The sequence below is a fragment of the Choloepus didactylus genome, chromosome 19, assembly GCF_015220235.1.
Source record: "Choloepus didactylus isolate mChoDid1 chromosome 19, mChoDid1.pri, whole genome shotgun sequence".
NCBI lineage: Eukaryota > Metazoa > Chordata > Mammalia > Pilosa > Megalonychidae > Choloepus > Choloepus didactylus.
Genome location: NC_051325.1, coordinates 32,021,904 through 32,045,059, shown reverse-complemented (window position 1 = coordinate 32,045,059; position 23,156 = coordinate 32,021,904). Strand labels below are relative to the sequence as shown.

Sequence of the window (23,156 nt, the reverse complement as noted above, 5' to 3'; positions counted from 1 at the left end):
GGAATGTAAGAATGGTCAATGTTAGGAAACCTGCTAAAGTACTTTATCACATTAAAATATCTAAGGATGAAAAGTCCTAATCATCTCCACTGACACTGTAAGACATTAGACAAAAATCAACAATCAATCCTGAATAAAAACACTCAATAAAATTGGAATCAATAGTGTGGGAGACAGCTTCTAAAATAGTTTAGACATTTATCTTCCAGTCATTAATTACTGATTTGGGGTAAAGGCTATTACGAAATTTATAGAGAAAAAGAACAAAATCAACAAGATATTTTAATTGTAAAATTGAAGCAAAGATTTATGATTTTCAGAATCTAAGGCAAGAGTTTTAAAGTTGATATTAGAAGTCTTCAGACCACTTTACCACTGTACTGCTTAATTTTATCTAATTTTAGCTGATTTTTTTTCAATAAGCAATATATTCATACAGTAAGAAATGTACCCACACACAGTGAAACATCAAAACCTCTCCCCTCTTTTTAATGGACATTTAGATTCGTTTCTAATATTTGATTTTACAAAGAACTCTAAAATGAAAAACCTTGCACATATATACATGTGCAAGTATATCTGTAGGACAAGATTATAGAAGTGGAATTTTTGGGTCAAAGGATATATCTTCATCTGTAAATCTGATAGATTTTGCTAAATTGTCCTAGGGAATATCCTACCAGAAGTGTGTATGAGAGTCCTCATAGCCTTGCCAACAGAATGCATCAAACTACCATTTGAGAGATAAAAAAATGGAATCTTATGTTTAGTTTTCATTTCTTTTATTATTAGGGAGATGAGCATTTTCCTGTATGATTAAAAATCATTTACGATTCCTTTTCTGTGAACTATCTGTCCTTCGCCCATTTTCTAATTGTTGATCCTTTTCTTAGTAATTTCTAGGAGCTCTTTATACGTTATGAAGATTAGCCCTTTGAATTTGATATGAACTGAAAATATATTTTCCCATTTTTTTATTGGTCCTTTTTTGGGGGGTTGGAGTTGTATGCACTGCAGAAAAACCTGTTTTTAAACTTAATCCATTCCTGTGGGTGTGAACCTATTATAAGTAGGACCTTCTGATGTGTTATAATTGAGGCAGTAAGATCAGGTTTTCCTCAACTGAGAAGAAATTTTTTATTTATATTTCTTCATTTCTCGTCTCTCCTCCTATATTTTACTGGAATTAAATGCATTATTTGTCATTCTGGTTGAATCACATGAAAATCACAATGATCTTTCGTACAGGGTCTCAGGGAATGAATATGAATGTAGGCTTCAGCAAAACCAAAGCCCTTAAATCTAGAGCAATGAAGGAGGAAATATGTGGAGGGTGAGTGGATAGCTGGGTGGGGGTTGCCTGGGGATAAAAGCTAAGCAAAGCAACCATGGCTGACCTGAGTAGTACTCAGCTGCAGAGGTCACCAAGTGAACCAAGCATGCTCCCCCCAGGACATGGCAAGCATTAGTGGCCCCAGGAATCACTGGCAAAGTCCCAAGGGAGATGTGGGAAGCCAGGATGCTTTAATCTTAGATGAAGGAATGTTATAACTCATCCACACATTTACTGACAGCATCTTTTTCAATATGTCTTTTCTTTTCAACAAAACTATCTCCTGAAAGGAGGGCCCACAATCTGTACTCTCCCTACTTTTCTCTGTGTCCATGGCACCCCATGGGTTGGTGGACTGGGACAGGGATGACTTCAATGCACTTACATCAATGCACCTCCATAAAGGCTAGAAACAATACTCTGGAGGAGTCCACTGAGCCATGAGTAAATGAAAAGAGGGTACCAAAAGGAAGAAAGGTCTGCTCTGAGGAACTGTTGTCTCTCATCCTAGCAGCTCTGACCAGAGATTTCAAGCCCAGAGAAAAGTGTTGACTTGGCCAGGGCACAAAAAGGAAGCCTGAAGAAGATACCACTCATGGGACCATCATTGGATGGAGGAATAAAACACAGACTGAAGCCCTGGAAGAGGCAAGAGGCCCCTCCAAGGCCTCAGGATTTTCTCTGGTCTGAAGACAAAGCTGAAGGGCCCCACAATGAGAAATGAGAAGGATCATGGGCACCAGCTGAAGGACTTTTAAGCTGGCAAAGCATAAAGCAAAGGGAAACAGTGCCAAGCAGCACCTGCGAAGGGTAGGGATGACAACAGGCCATGGACATAGAATGATGGATTACCTGTTGAGCAGTCCATTTGTGTTAGGCCAAGCTCACTGGCAGCTTTCACTTTCTTAGCAGTATGCTCTGAGGTAGTGGGCGAGACCAGAGGGCTTGTGGTAGAAAAACAGGAGGGAATTATATCAAGGCTACTGCCTGGGGCCTGTTCGGCTTGTTCCATCTTCCTTTTCCGAGAAGGCATAGCAATGGAGGAAGGGATCACTGTCACTGCAGTCTGTGCTCTCCCAAGCAGATGGCAGCCAGGGATGGAGTACTGGAGCAGGAAATGGTCAATCCGTGCCTTTAGGGAGGGGTGTGGCAGGGGCTGGGAGTGTGGAGTAAAGGCCACTCCTGTGAAAGGGTCGCTGGGCACCCGGCCCCATGCAGCTTCACTGCGGTTACATTTCTCCAGCGTGCTCTGATCGATGACCTTGCCTGAGGGGAGCAGCATGGGGCAAGGCATAATTTCTAGGGTGATGGGATCCAGGAACTCCTCCGGCACATCTCGAATTACCTCAGCCAGCTCCTGCAAGCTGGTGGGGGCCTGCTGGTCCTCAGATTGGCTCCGGGGGTCACAGTCACTCTCCATGGGCAAGGCTGGGGCCTGCTGAGCCAAGCTCTGAGGGAGGCTCTCTGAGGCAACCAGCAGGACACTGTCTATGACCTCCTGAGAGCAGGTTTTGGCTGGCTGACCCCACACTTCCAACCGCTTGATACAAGGGATAGCGCTGCCTGTTATGTGAGTGATACAGATCTTGAGATGGGCCACGTGGCTAAGGGAAAGAGCCCCTTTATTCCAGAGCTCTTGGGTCACAACAGCAGGGGAGGGAAGTGTGGCTTCCATTGGGCCAAAAGGTGGCCTAGCCTTGAAGCCCCTGTGGGTAAATACCACTTGGCTCTGGTTTTTCAACAAGACTTTGCCTACCAAGGTGAACATCTCTTTGTTTGGGATGGATGGCTCAGCTGGGCCTGGGGTTTGGCACTCGGAGGTACCCCAAGATGCACTACTGGATAAGGCAGATGTGTACATTTCCAGGCCAGTGACATTCTGGCCTCCCCCGGCTGTGAGGTCTATGTTAATCCTACAGATTTCTACAGTAAAAGGAAAGGAAACAGTCACATAGACTGGTGGCCTAATGAAATACTCTGACCTAAAACCACGACTTCTCTTTGTGAGGTCTTCAGAGATGAGATTTTCTACTTCATAACCATCAGCTGATATCTAGATTTAATGACAAATAAAAGACACAATGATTTGATGAGATCTAAATAAAGGTAACTAGTTTCAAAGAACTTACCATTTCTAAAAAACTCTTTAAAGAAAATCTGAAGTTCTTTCTTTAAAATTTCCCCTATTAAACATAATTTTCCCAGTTTTCTTTTTCTTTTTTTGGAGGCCAAGATCAGGTCAAAGCAAAGGATGAAGACAATCATGTCCCCAAGTACTGCCCATCTTCAAAATATAAAAATATATAAGCAATAAAATCCTGCCCTGCCCAACCCAACTAAAAATCTCTTCAAAATAACATCTCTGTGAAGACGGGGTAAAAATACCAATGCTTTTTTACTTAAGAGGATGAAAACATGCAGATTTAGGGGAAAACAAGGATGTTCATTAAATTTCTCAATTTTGTATTTGGACCCTACCGATTTTACAGTTTCTGTAGGAAGACATAAGAAACAAGCTTTTCATCTGTGAATGATGAAACTTGGTAAAAAATGTATGCGAATATATCTCAATAAAACTGAATTTTAAAAAAATGTATGCACAGGGACAAAGTGAAGGGCCTTTGAACAATGGAAAATTTTAAACAGTAGATGTGCTATGGGTGGAATTGAGTGTGATTTCTTTTTAATATTTCTTCCAGTATTTCTAATAGTTGTTATAACCAGCAAAAATTTTAAGATATCTTTGTCCAAAGGAGTCAGCCTAACTACGTGAAACCTTGAAATAGTATGGCATGTACAGACACTCCAAATTAAGGGAGGCGTTCAATTCTCCCATTGCCCTATTCCCTTGTATGGGCTTTGGAAAGACACTTACTTTTGTATAAAAGGAGGAGGAGCTTAATTGAAATAGTAAAGAACAAGAAATACAAATTACCAATACAAGCAATTACATCTAACATTGGAAATTAGCAAAAACAACTGAGGAGAGAGTATTCTACCTCTGTTAAAACTCTGGTAGGGAATTAAATTTATCAGAGGGAAGAGCACAATGAAAAAGACACGCCACAAAATGAGTAATGGCTCACATTATAACAGTGCTGTGTGATTCTAGAGGTACAGCCTGACCCATGATTACCTAAATATCATCGGTGGGAATATAAAACAATCAGGGTGAAAGTACACTAAGCCTGAATTAAGTTCACACACACAAGGTAGGAAATGGGGAAAATATGAAAGATACATATCATATATTTATGTGTAAATGCATGATATATATATTTGTTTCGTTTACCTTGTTGCAGTGAATTCTTGGTCTGAACTGTGGAAGGCAAAGATTTACTACCATCTTTGTAGTTGAAAGAATAACTTCCAAGCATCAGAAACAGCCTTAAATAAAAAGTAAAAAATAAAACTTGGTATTAGATAACTTAAAATTCAATTCTAAATTTTCAGGACTTGATTCTTAAAAGAATCAGGAACAGACTCATGCAAGGTCACAATAAAAAATATAACACACACAAACACACACACACTCATGGTCTCTGCTCATTCTCTCTGTATCCTATATGTGATGTTGGGAAAAAATTAGTCACTTAAAAATTATGAAGATTTCTATTGCAGCCTGAGCAGGCTGGCAGACTACAGCTGTCTCTCAGTTCTCTGGCTGACAGCTGTTCTGAAGAGTTCAGGACAAGAACTCATCATCTCTGCAGATGATGCATCTCCCTACAGGAAAGAGAGGGCCAAAAGTGGCTCCACTCAGAAAAGAACAGGACTGCTTAGCCACAGGGTTTAAGAATAGAAAAGGTCACAGAAAATAATCATAGTGGTCTGGGCAACTTTGTCATTTAACACTTGTCAGTGCCATCACATTTTCTTATGAAAAAGAAAACAATTACAACAGTTAAATACATCATTACTCAGAAGCAAAATCTTAGGGTCTTTTTTTTTTTGTGATAAAGTCCTTTTAAATTTTTTCTGGCTGAAGATTCACTTTTATTGATTAGATCACCAGGAATCAGCACAAGACTTAACATCTTAATGACCACCAAGGCCAGGGTTCCGAGGCTTACTCTGCCTCTCCCACTGCTGAATGGGGTTTAGAGGGAGAAACATCATTAACCGAGACTAGGCCAGATGGTTACATGCTCTTCCTTCCCAGTCACTAGACAAGCATCGGGTTATTTTTTTTTTTAAATTAAATTCAGTTTTATTGAGATATATTCACATACCATACTATCATCCATGGTATACAATCAACTGTTCCCAGTACTATCATATAGTTATGTATTCATCACCCCAATCTATTTTTGAACATTTTTCTTATACGAGAAAGAATAAGATTAAAAAAAACAAAAGAACACCCAAATCATCCCCCCCATCCCATCCTATTTTTCATTTAGTTTTTGTCCCCATTTTTCTACTCATCCATCCATACACTGGATAAAGGGAGTGCAATCCACAAGGTTTTCACAATTACACTGTCACCTGCTTAGGGTTATTTTAATGAATAATACCCAATATCCTTTGGTACTCCTCTGTAAAGAAGTAGGAAGACCACTATTAGCCTCTCTTCCAGTGGCGGGCCCCTCTAACAGATCTGAACTCCGTGGGTGAGGCCAGCCAGCTGTTTACTCTTCTGCCAGACTGTCCTGTACTTTCCCTAGACAATGCCATGAAAAACTTTTGGCCCTGTAGGAACAGGACCACCCTCTGGGGTCTTTTCGTTGTCACAACTGGTAGGTGTCATTTGCAGAGGCCTGGCAAGGCACGCAGAGGCTAGGCATCCTGCAACATTTGAGTGGGCAATTCCTGCACAGTGAACATCTGCCTCACATGACTTTCATTTTTTTTCTTTTAGCTAGCTAGTATTTTTTTATGCATTTTTTATTGTGAACTTTAACATATATATACATATCAGTGATAACTTTTGAAGTACAATTTAACAAGTAGAGAGCAAATTTCAAAGAAATGTTATGGGTTACAGTTCCACAATTTCAGTTATTTCCATAACTGCAAAATATAACACTTATACAGAAAAGTGTTAACTTTTAAAGTACAGCTGAACAAGCAGTTATATAGGTAATTTTAAAACATGTTATAGGTTATAGTGGCACAGTTTCAGTTCTTTCCTTAATGTGAAATATAGAAAGGTGATACAGAAAGGTATCTTTCAAAGCACAATTCAACAAATAGCTATAGAGTAAATTTTAAAGAATGTTATATATATAAAGATTCAGTATTCATAGTACTTTGTTAACTCCTGTCTTATCTGTTGCTACCCCCTCCTCTCATTTAATCACTTTCTCTGTCTTCAGGGGTGTCTAGGCAGTGACCACTCTAACTTGTTCATATTGAAAGGGGATGTCGACAATATGGGGAAGGTGGCTCACATGACTTTTAAATCTTTCTTATTATCTCGGCCTAGTCCCTAACACAGTTTTACATGTAAACACAAGGTTTTTTTTTAAACATGGTTTTAGTATATGCTGAATTTTCTAGGAAGGAAACTTCCATGTAAATCATGGAAATACTGTACTTTTTTTTTTTCAGACCTTTACCAAGAGGTGTTGACCATTTCTGAAAGCCACATCACTGAAATCAGTGCTACACATGTCAGTCTGCATTCTAGGTGATTCTACATGATTGTAAAAAGCTTCTGATTATGTTGGGGGTGATGGGAAAGTTTTGGTAATGGATGGTAATAAGGGTGGCACAAATTGCGGATGTGATTAATCCCACTGATTTGTATGCTTGAGAGCAGCTGAGATGGGAAAGTTCATATTGTCTATATGTTCCCGCAATTGAAAAAAGAGAGAGACTAAAGAGACAATAACAACTAAATGTGCATAATCACAGACTGGATCTAATAACGGAGGTGAAAATGCTCAAAAGGACATTACTGGGACAACTGAAAAACCTGGAATATAGACTGGAAAACAGACTGTAATCTTTCTATCAATGTTAAATTTTTTGAATTTGGTAATTGTACTTGAGGTGGTTATGCAAGTAAATTGTCCTTAGGAAAAGTACATGAAAGTATTAAGTTTTGAAGGATCATGATGTATACCAACTACTCTCAAATGTTTCAAAATAGATGAATAGATAGATAGACGACAGATATAGATAAATTTTTGTTGGGTTTTTAAAAATAATATATATAGGTCAGTTATATTATCCTTGACTCTAAGTTCAGGACACCTCAAGGAATTATTACAAAATATGTGTTATCAAAAGAGGGAGATGATGGATGGATGAGTAGAAAAATGGGGACAAAAAATAAATGAAAAATAGGGTTAGAAGGGGGGATGATTCGAGTGTTCTTTTTTACTTCTACTTTTTATTCTTATTCTTACTCTTAGTCTTTCTGATGTAAGAAAAATGTTCAAAAATAGATTGGATTTGGGTGATGAATGTACCACTATGTAATGGTACTGTAAACAATCGAAAGTACGATTTGTTTTGTATGACTGCGTGGTATGTGAATATATCTCAATAAAATGAAGATTAAAAACAAATAGATTGGTTAAGTAACTTTCTTGGGGTAGAGTAGGAACATGTTGGAAGTAAAGCAGTTATCTTAGGGTAGTTGTTTTTTTCTTACTCCCTTGCTATGGTCTCTTTGAAATGTTCTTTTATTGTATGTTTTTTTTTAATTATTATTTTTTATTTTTTTATTTTTCATACAGTTGATTTAAAAAAAAAAAGTTAAAAAAAAAAAAAAAACAAGGAAAAAATATGTAGAGCCCCCTTGAGGAGCCTGTGGAGAATGCAGGGGAATCGGCCTACCCCACCTCGATGGTTGCTAACATGACCACAGACAGGGGACTGGTGGTTTGATGGGTTGAGCCCTCTACCACAGGACTTGCCCTTGGGAAGACTGTTGCTGCAAAGGAGAGGCTAGGCCTCCCTATAATTGTGCCTAAGAGCCTCCTCCTGAATGCCTCTTTGTTGCTCAGATGTGGCCCTCTCTCTCTAGCTAAGCCAACTTGAAAGGTGAAATCACTGCCCTCCCCCTTACATGGGATCAGACACCCAGGGGAGTGAATCTCCCTGGCAACGTGGAATATGACTCCCGGGGAGGAATGCAGACCCGGCATCGTGGGATGGAGAACATCTTCTTGACCAAAAGGGGGATGTGAAAGGAAATGAAATAAGCTTCAGTGGCAGACAGATTCCAAAAGGAGCCGAGAGGTCACTCTGGTGGGCACTCTTACGCACACTTTAGACAACCCTTTTTAGGTTCCAAAGAATTGGGGTAGCTGGTGGTAGATACCTGAAACTATCAAACTACAACCCAGAACCCATGAATCTTGAAGACAATCATATAAAAATGTAGCTTATGAGGGGTGACAATGGGACTGGGAAAGCCATAAGGACCACACTCCTCTTTGTCTAGTTTATGGATGGATGAGTAGAAAAATAGGAGAAGGAAACAAACAAACAGACAAAGGTACCCAGTGTTCTTTTTTACTTCAATTGCTCTTTTTCACTTTAATTATTATTCTTGTTATTTTTGTGTGTGTGCTAATGAAGGTGTCAGGGATTGATTTAGGTGATGAATGTACAACTATGTAATGGTACTGTGAACAACTGAATGTACGATTTGTTTTGTATGACTGCATGGTATGTGAATATATCTCAATAAAATGAAGATTAAAAAAATAGATTGGGATGATGAATGCACAACTATATGATGGTACAATGAACAGTTGATTATACACCATGGATGATTGTATGGTATATGAATATATCTCAATAAAACTGAATTTAATTTAAAAAAAAAAAAAAAAAAAAAAGGAAGATGAATCTGAGGGGAGGAAAGCTCCTGGCCTGAACTCTCCTGATCTTTGTGAATTTGTGTGAAACTCCCGGTGGTTCCCACTTTTTGAGGCATGCACGCCATCTCCTTACCAGAGCATTTTAGAATCTGGTCTAGAATCAGTATGGACTATATTTTATAGAAGACTGGATGAACAATGTCTTCAGGCTTCTGGTCTCTTTCTTCTCAATAACTCAAAAATGATTAAGTGCCTAAGGAATTAAAGCTACAAATTTTCTCAGAGCCCTTATATATACCTCCTTTCAGTCAGGTAACCAGAACTCATTTAGAGCAGTTCCCTCAATTCCCCTGCCCAACGTTTTGAGGTTTTTAAATATAAAATTAAGCCAATGAATTTAATTGAATATTTGAAGTCTTAAAATGATATAGCACAGACCAAGGGAGCCAAAACATTTCTCCTTAGAAAGGCAAGCCTCTTAGGATGCCAAGCAGATAATACACTTTTGACACCACGGTAACATAAAAGATATGTGAATGCAAGCCTGGGCTGGCCTCAGGCAAAACGGTGAGGTTAGGAAATTCTGAGATTTGAGAGCCCATGTGTCATGAGAGGGTTTTCTTTTCACTGCCATAGGCAGTTCCTTCCTCCCCTCTTCACTCTGATGGGAGGGGTCTTTGGTAAAAGCCCAGAGGCAGAAACTTTGCATAATACAAAAATTCTGAAAGATGATTAATATTAGCGAGATTAAGGTACACTGGCACACTAGTCTGCACTCATCCTCTAACACCACTGTCCACATCTCAGGCCTTTTATCTCTCTCTGGCTTTCAGAGAAAAAAACTTTGCCAGAGATAACAAGGCCAATTCTCTAGCACAGATTTGGTTCTCTAGGGGGAGGCTGGTATTTACATTCTTCCTGCCCACCTCTCTATTATCTTCTCAGTCGTTTCACACTTTGATCTTTTAACTTTGATTTAGTCTATATTATCATGAAATTAATGTCTCTGAGAGCCTAAATGCCAGGCTCCATGGTAAGCACACACCTGCACATGTGTGTCTATATACACACTTATATTTCATGAGATAATAATTACCTGTTATATATAATGAACTCTAATATTTTTTTTTCAAAGTTGGTCCCCAAAGTGATTTAAGGATCTACTGATGTGTTCTGAGTCTCAATTTGAAATATACCTTATTCCAAAATAGTTGTACCAATTATACTCCAACAGTATATAAAGTCAAAACTTTTCAATGTACCTATTTAGTGTTTATAAAATGGTACCTCCTGATACTTTAATTAGTATTTCCCTAACTAGTACTGAGGTTAAAAATCTCTTCATATATATTTATTGTCCTTTCATGCTTCCTCTTCTGTGAAATGCTGGTTTATCTTTTGCTCATTAAAGCTTTTTTCTTTATTATTTTGTAGGAATTCACTTTTTGTTCTGAATACTAATACTTTATTGGTTGTATGAGTGACAAACATCTACTTCTAATTTGTGGTTTATATTTTCATTTTCTTTACAGTGTCTTTTGATGAAGAGAAGTTTTAATTTTAACGTAAAGTGAGATTTACCAATCCCTGATGTTTTGTGATTCTGTATCTTATTAAAGAAATTTTTCCTGAACTGATGGTCAGAGAGATGTACTTCCTATATATTCTTTCAAGTGTTTTAAAGGAAGTTATGACTTTCATTTTTAAGTTTTTAATCCACCTGAAATTAATTTTGTGTATGGTATGACATAGGGATCCTAGTTCTTTCTTTTTTTCTCATCTGAATATTCAACAGAATACGCAACAGATGTTTCAGATTTATTTAAGGGTTCCTGCGTTTCCCCACGGACTTACGATGCCACCTGGCATCTTTCAAGACTCCATATATGTGTGGACCAGTTACTAGCTCTTTATTCTCTTTGATAGATATTTATCTATCCTTATGCCAATACTGCAGTGCCTTCATCACTACAGCTTTATAAGTTTTGATTTTGATTATCTGATAGGATAAATCTCCCCACTTCTTCTTCCTGAAGAGTGACTTAGCTATTCATGGCCCTTGGTTTTTCCGCATAAATTTTAGAATTTAGAATTTGCTTGTCAAGTTCCACGAAAACACTGTTGGGGTTTTTATTAGATTATATTGAAGCTACAAAGTAATTTGGGGATACATCATGATACCTTTACGATATTCATGGGAATGGTATCTCTGTTCATTAATTCAGGTTATGCCAGATTCCCTCTTGTTTAACTGCTATTATGGTGATATCAAGCGAATATCTGAAATAATATTAATAACATGATAATAAATGACAGCTAATGTTTACTCAGTGCTGTGTGTTAGGCATTATGCTAAATGCCTAACAATGCATCATCTATTTCATTTAATCCTCACAACCCTAAGGTAGGGACTAAAATTATGATTTTGCAGATGAAGAACTGAAACTGGTTAATTCAAACCTTAATTAACCATTCTGCTTACTATCTTATTTGGACACCATTTTCCTTGAAGGATTTACCAGGAAGTTACAGTGCTTAAAGTTAGATATTCTATGGATACCTTACCTAATTTTTTCCGTTACTCAGGTGGAGTTTTGGTATCATTCATTTAAAAAAAAAATTCTCCAGACTTAAAATCAATGTGATTATGTACTATGATGTAGAAATGTGAGAACTGTGACTGCCCTTTCCAACATGTGTTGGATCAGGCCTCAAATTGTTTTTTCAGGAAAATCTTGGTCCTGCTCATAGCTACATCCTCTTCCCACTTCTGTGTGGAGATAAGCTAGCCTTCTATTGAAGAATCTCATCTCATAAAGCTTCTCAACCTTCATCAGAGGTTTTCAGTTCCACTGGACCTCCACCTGATGAGACATAGACTATTTGCCCTCCGCAGCACTTACCAAAATCTAATTTGAGAGAATATTTATGGAGTATGTTCAGTTCATCCACGTTAAATTCTCTTTGGTGGCAGCACTAAATTCTCTTTGGTGCCAACACCTTTTGTTTCCTGCCTGGCATTCTTGGTAGATGCTGCACATCATACTCCACTCCACCAACTGACAGACATCTTAGCAGTTTGGATCCTCGGCTGTAGCAAAAATAAATTTAACACATTAATAAAAATTCAATGGCCAATCTGTGAAGATTCACAGGACACCAGTGTGGCACAACACATCATTTGAGAACCACAACTTTAGTCTCTAAAATGTATCCCTCCATGGAGCTGAACTTCAGAGAAGTGTACCAGACTATCCTTGGGCTCATCCCAGTCAACACCATCACACTCCTCACCCTATTGCAAATACTGCTCATCTAACTCTTCATTGGCTCTATGTGGTCTTCATCAAGAGAAAGAGCTCTCTAAAGTTAACTGCTATTTTATTACGCTGTTAAAATGATCATTCTCTACCCACACAGTATCTTCCTTTGAGATTCATGAGAAAATTTTCTCTTCCTGGTTTCAGGACCAGGAACAGTTGTTTCTCCCAAGCAACTCAATATTTTATGGTGTAACTATGAATCACATAATTGATCATGATGACCTTCTTTACTTTGACTGCTAGAAAGCTCAGAATATAAACTGTGGCCCCCCAACAAATTTCTCCTTGCCTGAATTCACTTATATTATAGTATATACTGTGAAAGCTACCTTAAAATCATTTTGAAATAGAATGTGGTATAAATAATAAACCATTCTCCTTTTGTTGAACATTTAGGTTGTTTGCAAATTTTTTACTATCACAATATTAAGGTAAAAATCTTACATAGATTTTGTCTTTTTTTAAATCCTAGTACAATATTGACTTTTTTTCATGGGGGGTCCTAAATTTTTCATGTTAAGTTTGCTATTTATGAATAGGACCTTTTTACTCCATTTTTCTAACTGATTATTGAGTAGGAATTCTGGTTTTGTTCCCATTTTTGAAAGAAAATACCTTCTGTTCTCTTATTTGAAGATAGTGTTGATTGTTATGGATAGATGTTGATAGATTGCTAACAAAACACTCAAAATTTCATAAATTTTCTGAAAATAGGAATGTGCTTTGAATTCTAATTTTTTAGTACGTATTGAAATTATGTGATTTCCTTATCTGACATCCTAATGAGATTATATTAACACATTTTATAATTTCAAGCCATCCTTTGATTTCCAGAATAGGCTCTATTAGTTGTGGCAGATCACTCTTTAAATGTACTACTGAATTTGATTTGCTCAGATTTAATTTTAGATCAGATAACATTTACAAGTCCTATGCTAGGCACTGGGGTATAAAAATAAAAATGAATGGTCCTGCCCTCAAGTCTTATGGTGATGCAGACTTCCTTCCAACAGTAATCATGGAATACAAAGGTTTGTAACAAAGCTTTCTGCAGATATCCCCGAGAGTGGGGAAGGATGGCCTAAATCAGTATTTTTCAGTTTGTGGTTTTTGAAATCAAGTTATGGGTCAAAAAAAGAAAAGAAATAAAAACCAGAATAGAACATGAAACATCAAAGTATATATAGCATGGGTATTAATTTTGTTTCAGTTTTATAAAAATATATGTAACAAATGTATATAAATTGTATGTCTTATTGTGGCTCTTGAAAAAAGGTTGAAAACACTGGCCAAAAGGATACAAGAAGACAGGGAAGAATTCACAGGAGTAATATTTGAACTGGGAATAACCTGAACTTATGGGCAACTCTAGAGAAGCACAGATACTACAAGTAATGGTACAACGACTACATACGCTTGACTATGGGAGCCAAAAGGCATGGATAACAAAAGGGCAAGAGGGGAGACCATTAAGGATCTAGGCACAGAGACAGAGCAATGTGACAAAGGGTGTATGAGGCAGGTTCAGGAAATGCTGAATATACCAGTTAGCTAGGGGAGGAAGAGGAAGTGGGGCTGAGGAGTCAGATGGAGTCAGACAGAAAGGGCCTTAAATGTCATACCAACGGGCTTGGACTACTTTACCTGGGGGGCTGACCCAGCACTGTTCTAAACTACAGGTGAAGAATCAAGACCTCAAATTACTGAACTATAACCAGCACTTAAAAAATTAATAGAAAATATCAGAGAACACCACACGAGGTGGAGCACTTTGTGACACTTTTGTCTGAGTTTTATATATATATATATATATACATATGTACATATATATATACATACACATACATACACTCTGAGTTTTAGTGCAAAAGGCATTTCTTATTAAGGATTACAGTAAAAAAAAAAAAAAGTTTGAAAGTTACTGGTCTGAGGGAAGTCACAGAAGGTTTATAACCAGGGAAAGAAATGACACTAACGAAAAGTCTGCCATTAACCTCCTAGATGACAATAGCAATTCTGAACCACTTAGAGGCAATTTACCCTTCAAGGGGTTTCCCTTTCCTCTGACTAATGCACTTCCACTATCTTTTTGGTACTCACTAGGGGCTAACTTTGCAAATAGCTTCCTGAAGACATCCAAGATGAGTATCATAGTACAAACTACTTGGAAATAAACTGAAAAAAAAAGGTAGTTTCAGGCTTTCTCTTAATTTTTTCTTCCTTCATTAAAATTTTTTTTGAGAGAGGTATTCTTTAAAAGGAGGAAAAAGAAATATGAGCTACGTATAACATATTACTGAGCATCTCACAAGGATTTCAAAGCCACCTTCTAAGAAATATCTTCTTTTTTAATTGAACTCTTAATTTTAAGACAATTGTAGATTCACACACAACTGTAAGAAACAGAGAGATCTCATATACCTTTCACCCAGTTTCCTCTAATGGTAACATCTTTCATAACTATAGTATGACTATAGTACAACCAGGAAAATGATGCATTGAGACAATCCATTGATCTTTCATAGATTTCAAAAATTTTACATGCACTCATTTGTGTGTGTGCTTCTATTTAGTTCTACGTATTTTTATTATAGGTGTAGATTTGTGTACCTGCCACCATAGTCAGATACAGAACAGTTCCATCACCACAAGGATCCCTTGTGCTGGCCTGTAAAAAGCCTTTTATTTTATAAATCCAAATACTCTATTACACAGATGTCTTGAAGTTCTTCACAAGATCCAAGTCCCTCAACTGAAGACTCCAGTTAAGCCTACTACTCAAGTTAATAACAAACTTGAGTGACATGTTTTCCTTGACATTCATGTCACTCAAATGATGAGTATGTACAAAAATGCAAACGTATATAAAGAAAAAGAACATAAAGATTATAGTAATATTATGATGACACATTTGTTAAAATCTACATCTAGGAATATGTAAACATGAATTTGGGAGGTAATGGTGGATATTCAGAAATTTAAATATGGATGTGTTAGAGTGGTGGGATAAGTTGTTTTTTCCTTTTATGTTTAAAGCTGATGTAAGTAAGTAAACAGCAGGAGTGTATTTCTATACTCTGATGGGTCTCAGGATGATATCGGTGAGCATCAAGGATCTAGACATATGTCCAGAATATTTCTTGCAGTCAATAGCCCCTATAGACTTGGCTGTCCAGATAGAGACAAACCTTTCTCGAACTCTACCTCTTTGTACCAAGGCTGAGTTAGGGAAAGTACAAGGGAAGGGTTGGGAAGGGATCAGAAGTAGTGTGACCATCTTGGCCTACCTGGGACTTAAGGGTTTCCCAGAACATGGGACTTTTCTGTTCCTTGGAGACTGAAGCAACCAAACAAAGCTTTGTTCAGTGAGGATTCAGAACCTGGGGCTGAGGGGTGGGGAGGGATAATCTGGAAGAGAATAAGGTGACCGTGATATTTTCTGAACACCTAAGCACCCATCTTCTTTTGGCCTATAAAGAAGTTGCAATAGCTGAGTTATACAATATGATTTTGAGTTTCACAAAAATGTAATGGAAAGTAATTCTGGCAGATACACATTTTTTAAAGACTAGGCTCAAACAGGTTACAGAGGAAAAAAAAGATTACCTGTCAAGAGAAAAGCATTTAACCTCAAAGAGTGGGTGGAATACCAATGCACTGAGCAATTTTATAAATTGGGCACTTCAAGTTTTTAAGAAGCACAATACTTCTTTTAATTTCTAAATTGAGTTACTTGTCCATCCATGAAAAAAAGAATTGACTTGTGTGCATTTTTCTAAGAGCTGGTTAAAATGAAAGACGCCGTCCCCAGCCTACCCCACCATTACCCACCAGTAAGAGGTGCACATGCAGACCAGAACACAGAGGTGGGCCCAAATGAAGCTTGCCATTTTATACCACTTGGAGCCAACTCACCCTTCAAGGGCTCACTATGTGCAAGGCACTCTGCTAGGCACAAGTGGGCATAGGTTTTATTCCTAAAAGACCCACAGTTTCAAATTAAGGCAAAGGTGGGCATAATTTTTACTTTTAAGAGACTCTGAGTCTCAAAACAAAGAAATATGCAAAGGGCTCTAACACCATTTACTCACGCCTTAATAGCAGTGTAGATAAGGTTCTATGGGAACCCAGATGAGGTAGCCAGGTTCTCCCTCTACAAACTACAAAACGGAGCCTACTCCATCCCTCTCCTCCAGGGCCTTATTCCATTCACTCTTAACCTTTCTCATGAATCTTCAACTTCTGACTACTATACCTTTTTCCTTAACATGTCAACATATTCAAGTCCCTCTGTCACTCCCCTACTTAAAAAAAATATCCTGCCTTGTCGCTAGGTAGCCAGATTTAGCAATAAACATAAAGGACATCTTGTATTTTTTCTGGTAACACAAGTGCCTCTTTAACTCTTGCTCAAATTTCCCCTTCTCTTCCAAGGTTTTCAAAGAATCCTCAACATTTGCAACCCATTCCTTAACTCCTACTCATTCAAAGGTCTGCAATCTGGCTTCTGCTCTAATGATTCAATTCAAACTGCTATTGCTAAGGTCAAAGATATATCCAAGTTACCAACTTGGCTGGAGCCTTTTCAGTTCTTTCTTTACTTCATCTCTCCCCAGCACCTGACATGTGAACCTTCCGTATTTTTTTAAATACTTTCCTTTCCCTTTGGCTTCTATATCACTATTTTTTCCCTAAGACTGATTACCTAACTGTTCTTTTCTTATCTTGATGACTAGATCTCCTTTAGCTTGCCTGCCCTATAAATGCTGGTATTTTGTTCTTGGTCATCATCCTCTCCCCTGCCTGCAATAAACTGCCTCCCATTGGCCCCAGGCAATTTCACTCACCTGTAGTTCTGTCATCTCTCCTAGTCCCATTTGAGACCCAGCTTGGACCTTTCTGCCCAGAGGCCTGACATCTCAGCATGACCAGGGCCAACTCATCGGCAAACCCCACTCAAACACCTTTCCTGCTTTGAACTCAATTTTAGTTGCCAACACTTTATTAATTTAGGCACCAAAATAATCAACCCTAACCCAATCAATTAGCAAGTACTGTCAATTTCTTCTTGCAAACATCTCCAGAATTCATACTTTCCATTCCCACATTTCTGGCCCTCATTATCTCTCACCTGGGTTCTTGTAAACATCTGTGAATTATTTTCCCTGACTAGTACCATGCACCACCCCCTTCCCAATCTAGTTCTAACCTGCCTTTCTGAAACACAAATCTGCCCAAATATTCCCTGACTTAGAATTATTTAGAGGACCCCAGGCCTTGTAGACTTAGGGTCCTCAGCAAGGCATAAGGCCTTGGTAACTCTGACACTATCTACCTCACCAGCTCCACCCTCTGTCTTTCTTCCAGCAATGCTCAAATGTTCTAAACTCCCAGAGCATAATAAAATAAACATTATTATTTATGGGCCAAGACCTAGTTTAGTCACTGGAGACGAAGTTAACTCAAAGGGCTTACCCTCCAACGGAGGGAATAAATAGGTAAAGAAATAAGGAATAATTTCTGCCACTGCTGAGTGTAGGGAGGAAAATGAAGTAGACGACAAAGCATGACCAAACACCAGTGGGGTGCTGTTTTGGTTAATGCGGACAGGGAATTCCCCTCTGAAGTAGTGACCTTTGAGAGGAGACCTGAAAAATGGTGAGAGGGAGCTCTCCAATGACCCAGAAGAACATTCCAGGTTGAGGGAACAGCCAGGGTAGGACCTGGGAGCTTTGAAGACAGAAGACAGGTGGAAAAGGACAGCAAGGGCCAAGTACAGAGGACTTTGTCAGTTCAGATAAGCTTTACTTTAGATGCAACAAGAATCACAGTATCTACCTAGAATGACCCTACATATACCCTTAACATCCTACTTTACTTCAAAATTTTGCTCAAGTTCACCTTATCTGTGGGAAGGGGAAGGAGGCTGTCTCACCCCTGCCTTTCCAAGAAGTTATTCAATCCCACCTCTTTGTACTACATCTAGGTGTTAAGAGTTGTGCACATTTCCAGGAACTGGGGAGAGCCTGGCTGCCACCACACTGTTCTGAAGGGGTTAGCATGTGCCCTAGAGATGGAAGGGAATCCGGGTGCTGCCCTGATATTTGAGGAGGGTGGGGCTGAGAAGGTGTTTCCCCAATGTGTGGATATGTTGGAACACTCACCCCAGCATTTGGACAGGAAAGGGCTGCCACAAGGCCCCTTAGGATGGGTTAGACTCCTGCTCTCTCAAGCCCCAAGGATGCAACGTCATTCTGTAAATGACTCTCAGATTTTGAAATCTAATGGAGTTTGTCCTGCAGGTTTTAGGAACTGTTTTGGTCCTGTGAACCCTGTTTTGCTTTCAGTTTCTCCTTATGGCAACAGGAATGTTTATCCTATGAATGTCCCTCCTGTGTATATTGGAAGCACATAACTTGTTCTCAGTTTACAGGTCCACAGTCAGAGGGGAATTTTGCTTTTGGATTTAATGGGATCTTCTACTTAACTATTGTTACTGATTTAATGGGATCTTGTACTTAACTATTGTTACTGAAATGATTTAAGTTTTTGTGATATTGTGATGGGATGAATGTATTTTGTATATGGAAAGATCATGTCATTTTGGGGTCCAGGGGGTGGAATGTGCCAATCTGAATGTATTATGTCTCCCAAAATGCCTAACCCTAACCCTAACCCTAACCCTTGACGTAATCTTCTGTGGGCAGACGTATCAGTGTTGATTAGCTTGTAATTCTTTGAGTGTTTCCGTGGAGATGCGCCCCACCCAACTGTGGATGATGACTCTGACTGGATAATTTCCATGGATAATTCACTAAATTAAATCACTGGAGCCACATAAATGAGCTGACAAACAGAAAGAACTCTGCAGCTGAGAGGGACACTTTGAAGAATGCACAGAAGCTGAAGGAGTAGCTGCAGATGAGAGACAGTTTGAAGATCGCTGTTGAAAGCAGACTCTTTCTCTGGAGAAGCTAAGAGAGGACAAACAACCCAAAGCAACTAAGAGTGACATTTTTGAGGAACTGCAGCCTAGAGAAGAACGTCCTGGGAGAAATCCATTTTGAAACCAGACCTTTGGAGCAGACGCCAGCCACAGGCCTTCCCAGCTAACAGAGTTTTTCCAGGCACCATTGGCCATCTTCCAGTGAAGGTACCTGATTGCTGATGTGTTACCTTGGACATTTTATGGCCTTAAGACTGTAATTGTGTAACCAAATAAACCCCTTTTATAAAAGCCAGTCCATCTCTGGTGTTCTGCATTCCAGCAACATTAGCAAACTAGAACAGGAGTTCATTCAGGGACCATGTTTTATTGTTCTGAGGTCCTAGCACAGAATAGATGTGTTAATTCACTTTGGTAGAAGTGAATAATTCTGTGTGAGGGCTGGTAAGATGGAGGGTAGAATAGGAGAAGGGGGCCTTAAGGAGGTACAGAAATTTGCTGGCATTCCAGATAGACAAAGATCAAGGACAAGGCTCAAAGCTATGGCAAAAACAAAGCAAATCCAGAATAGACTGAGTTGAATGTCTGATAAAAATGTAGAGTATAGAGGATAAGGATGGATGAGAAGAAATAAGTTAGAAGGATAGGTCAGAGCTCCCTGGAAAAAGAGCTGACTCCAGATTTGGAGCAAGAAAATATACAAGATGATCCTGGAACATCTTGTCACGTCAGAAGGCATAGAAGCTATCAAATTCTACTGACATCGTGAGAAAAGAACTCTGGAAGCAACCTGACGGCTCCCACTAGTCAAAAATGGGACTACTTAAAGGCACCAGATAAAGAAACAAGGGAGAATCTGCACAAGCAACAATATGGAGGGATATGGCCACCTTGAAGGACAGTGCTGCTCTGCGCAGGGCCACTGGGGAAGGTTGTGACAGGACAAGTGAGGCTAAATCCATTGCCCTGTCTATCCTTAACTTTAACAGCTGGAGGGAAAACAACGGTGGTAAGGCTCAACCTGGAGGACACTGTTGGAGGGGAAACGCAGAGCAGGAAAAGGAAGATCAGGATTGGGGCTGCTGACCAAAGCACTGAAGGAAAGGGGGCAGAGAAAACAAAGGGAAGGTTTTTATCCTGCAACCCAGAAAGCTGCCTCAATCTCCATCTGTGGCCTTACAACTCTGGTTCACAAACTGACTGATTATCAGAATCACCTGAGAAGTTTTTAGGTTTTTTTAAAAAAATACAGATTTTCCCACCACCTAACTTTCAGGGGCAGGTCTGAGAACCTGTATTTTTAAAAACTTACCTGAATAACAAACTATGGCCAAGTGAGACTTAACCCAAAGATGTGAAGATGGTTCAATTTTAGAAAATTTCTTAGTATATAATTCACATATTGTAAGTATAAAGTAAAAAAGATTCATCTACCCAACTGCCAAAGAGCATGTGATGAAATTCAACACACATTTTTAAATTAAAACTATATACGAGTGTGATCTACAGGTCATGCACCAGCACTGCCGGGCTCACAAAGCCAATCATTGTATTGGCTTTTCTTTTAATTTTCAATATGAAAAGACATTAAAGAGAAATTTCTTACCTAGTTTTGTTATAATAAAACAGCTTTTAGGCAGCCTTTAATAAGTTACACAAGCACACAGTTCTCCATTTACTACTTTAATGCCCAAGATGGGGGAGTAGCTGTTTGGGTTTATTGGCTTGAGGACTTGTGAGAGCCAGAGGGAACAATTCTAATCCTTTGGGGGTAGGTTTTCTAGGGCTGTGGGGTGGAAACTGTAAGTGCCTGGGGACCAGAGTGGCCTCTAGCCCTGGAATTGAACACTTTTAAATCTCAAGGGCATCAGTCTCTCCAGAAAGTTGACCTGTACCACTATGAAGCAATGAAAGAAGATGGACTGACTTAGAGTCAAATTCTATCTGTTTTTAGTAACTGTATGTATGTCCTTGGCCAAGTGACTTAATTTTCTCTCAGCTAATTTTCTTCATCTCTGAAATGCAAATAATACTTAGAACACTATTTCCAGGATTAATTGAGAAATTAAAGGAACAGAGGCATGTTAGGTTTGAAACAGTCCCTACAGAGTAACTGTTTCCTAATTGCCAAAGTTTCTTGAAAATGTGTTCTTCTCACTCTGGGAAAAAGGAATGGAGCGCTAAAAAAAAAGGCATTAGGAGACAATTTAAAGGAATGATATAGACTTTGAGGATGGGAGGGTATATGTTGTGTTTTCCAGGTTATTTCCATGTTGCTTTACTGTGTCATTTCTAAAAACTTTAATGTTTTAAACTTCTTTTACAAAATTCAATGACAACCAGAATCCTGTTCCTTGCAGAAGTTAACATCTCTCCATTCAAAGTGGCTGAAAATATTGTTCATCATTAAATGATTATCAAATGACTGTGAAGAATATGAAGTTAAACTTAGTGACTTAATTCATCACTGCCTTGCTAACTATGCTTTAACTTTTTTTAAAAGTCTTATTTTTAATATAGTGGACTATCTCAATACTGGCTAGATTAGGTTGAACAAAGAAATTTTTATGTTCAAAATATATGTGTGTATGTGTATGTGTACCAAACCCAAAAGCAGAATTATGCCTAAAACAGGGAAACACTAGAAGCCTTCTGATTAAAATCAAGAACACGACAAATATTTTCACTAGCCCCAGTGTTACTCAACATTGTTCTGGAAGTACTAAAAAACACACCTAGACAAAGGAAGAATATTAAAAATACACAAATTAGAAAAGAGGTAGGAGAAGTTCCATATTTATAGATGCTAAATACCTGAAAACCCAAGAGAATCATCTGAAAAACTATTATAATAAGAAAATCTAACAAGGTCACTGAGTACAAAATTAACACACACAAATAAACAGTCTTCCCATCAACAAAATACTACCAGTCAGATGCAACATTTTTCAGCAGAAGGCACTACTGCTGGCATTTTCCTTGTGATAAGGACTATCTCTGTCCCCCATCTCCAGCTGTGCCGCCAAGCCACTCTTACAACGAAAAAAATGCCCAGGCTTTTCCAACTGTCCACTGTGAGCTATGTAGAAGAGAAAAAAATGAAAGATCCAGTTTCTAGAGGTACAAAAAGAAAATATATTAGTGCTTGTATTCACTTAAAAAGTTTGTGTGTGTGTGTACATATAAATATATATATATATATATAAACATTCATTTATTTCCTTCTATATTCAGAAAAATAACTCTGGAAAGATGTGTAAGAAACTGGTAACATAAGCTATCTCCTGGCAGGGGACTGTGAGACAGGGAAATGGGTGGGTGGAAGCCTTTTCATTGAATACATTTTTAATTATGCTATTGTAGTACCTATTCAAAGGTAAATTGAAAAATTTTTAAACGTCTTTAAATCAGTAATTCTCAGTCTTGAATATGTACAGATCCCTTAAACGAAATTCTCAGAGACCACAGTGTTTACAAAAGTTTCTTATATTGTGCTTCTTACACATGTAAGAGCTTGTGGCTCTGATATAATGCAATCAACCAAACCTGAAGCCCACTGGACTTTCTTCTATAGAGGTAACATGTCTCCTCATCTGAGCTATTTTGTCATGAAAAACCTTCTGCCTTATCTCCAGATATGGGAATCACTGGACCAACAACCACTCATAAAATTCTACTCTCCCAGGTCCAATTTCAGGAAGAAAATATCCCAGGGGAAAAAAGTTTATATAAGACTAGAAATGGAGAAAAGGAAGCTTGCTAATTCTAAAATG

General features: G+C 38.4%; 1 protein-coding gene across 4 annotated transcripts in view; it reads right to left on the bottom strand.

The window, feature by feature from the left end:
* UBOX5 (U-box domain containing 5) overlaps positions 1-23,156 on the bottom strand; it is a 41,489-nt gene that overhangs the window by 8,378 nt on the left and 9,955 nt on the right. For 3 of the 4 annotated variants that reach the window (XM_037811371.1, XM_037811374.1, XM_037811373.1), the window contains exons 2-4: positions 12,018-12,205; positions 4,626-4,720; positions 2,186-3,386 (exon numbers count right to left, since the gene is read on the bottom strand). In XM_037811371.1, coding sequence (XP_037667299.1) covers positions 2,186-3,386; positions 4,626-4,679 — 1,255 coding nt within the window. In that variant the 5' untranslated portion in view covers positions 4,680-4,720; positions 12,018-12,205. Of the gene's footprint in view, positions 1-2,185; positions 3,387-4,625; positions 4,721-12,017; positions 12,206-15,724; positions 17,415-23,156 lie in introns of those variants that run through there. The other variant, XM_037811372.1, reaches the window with a different exon arrangement.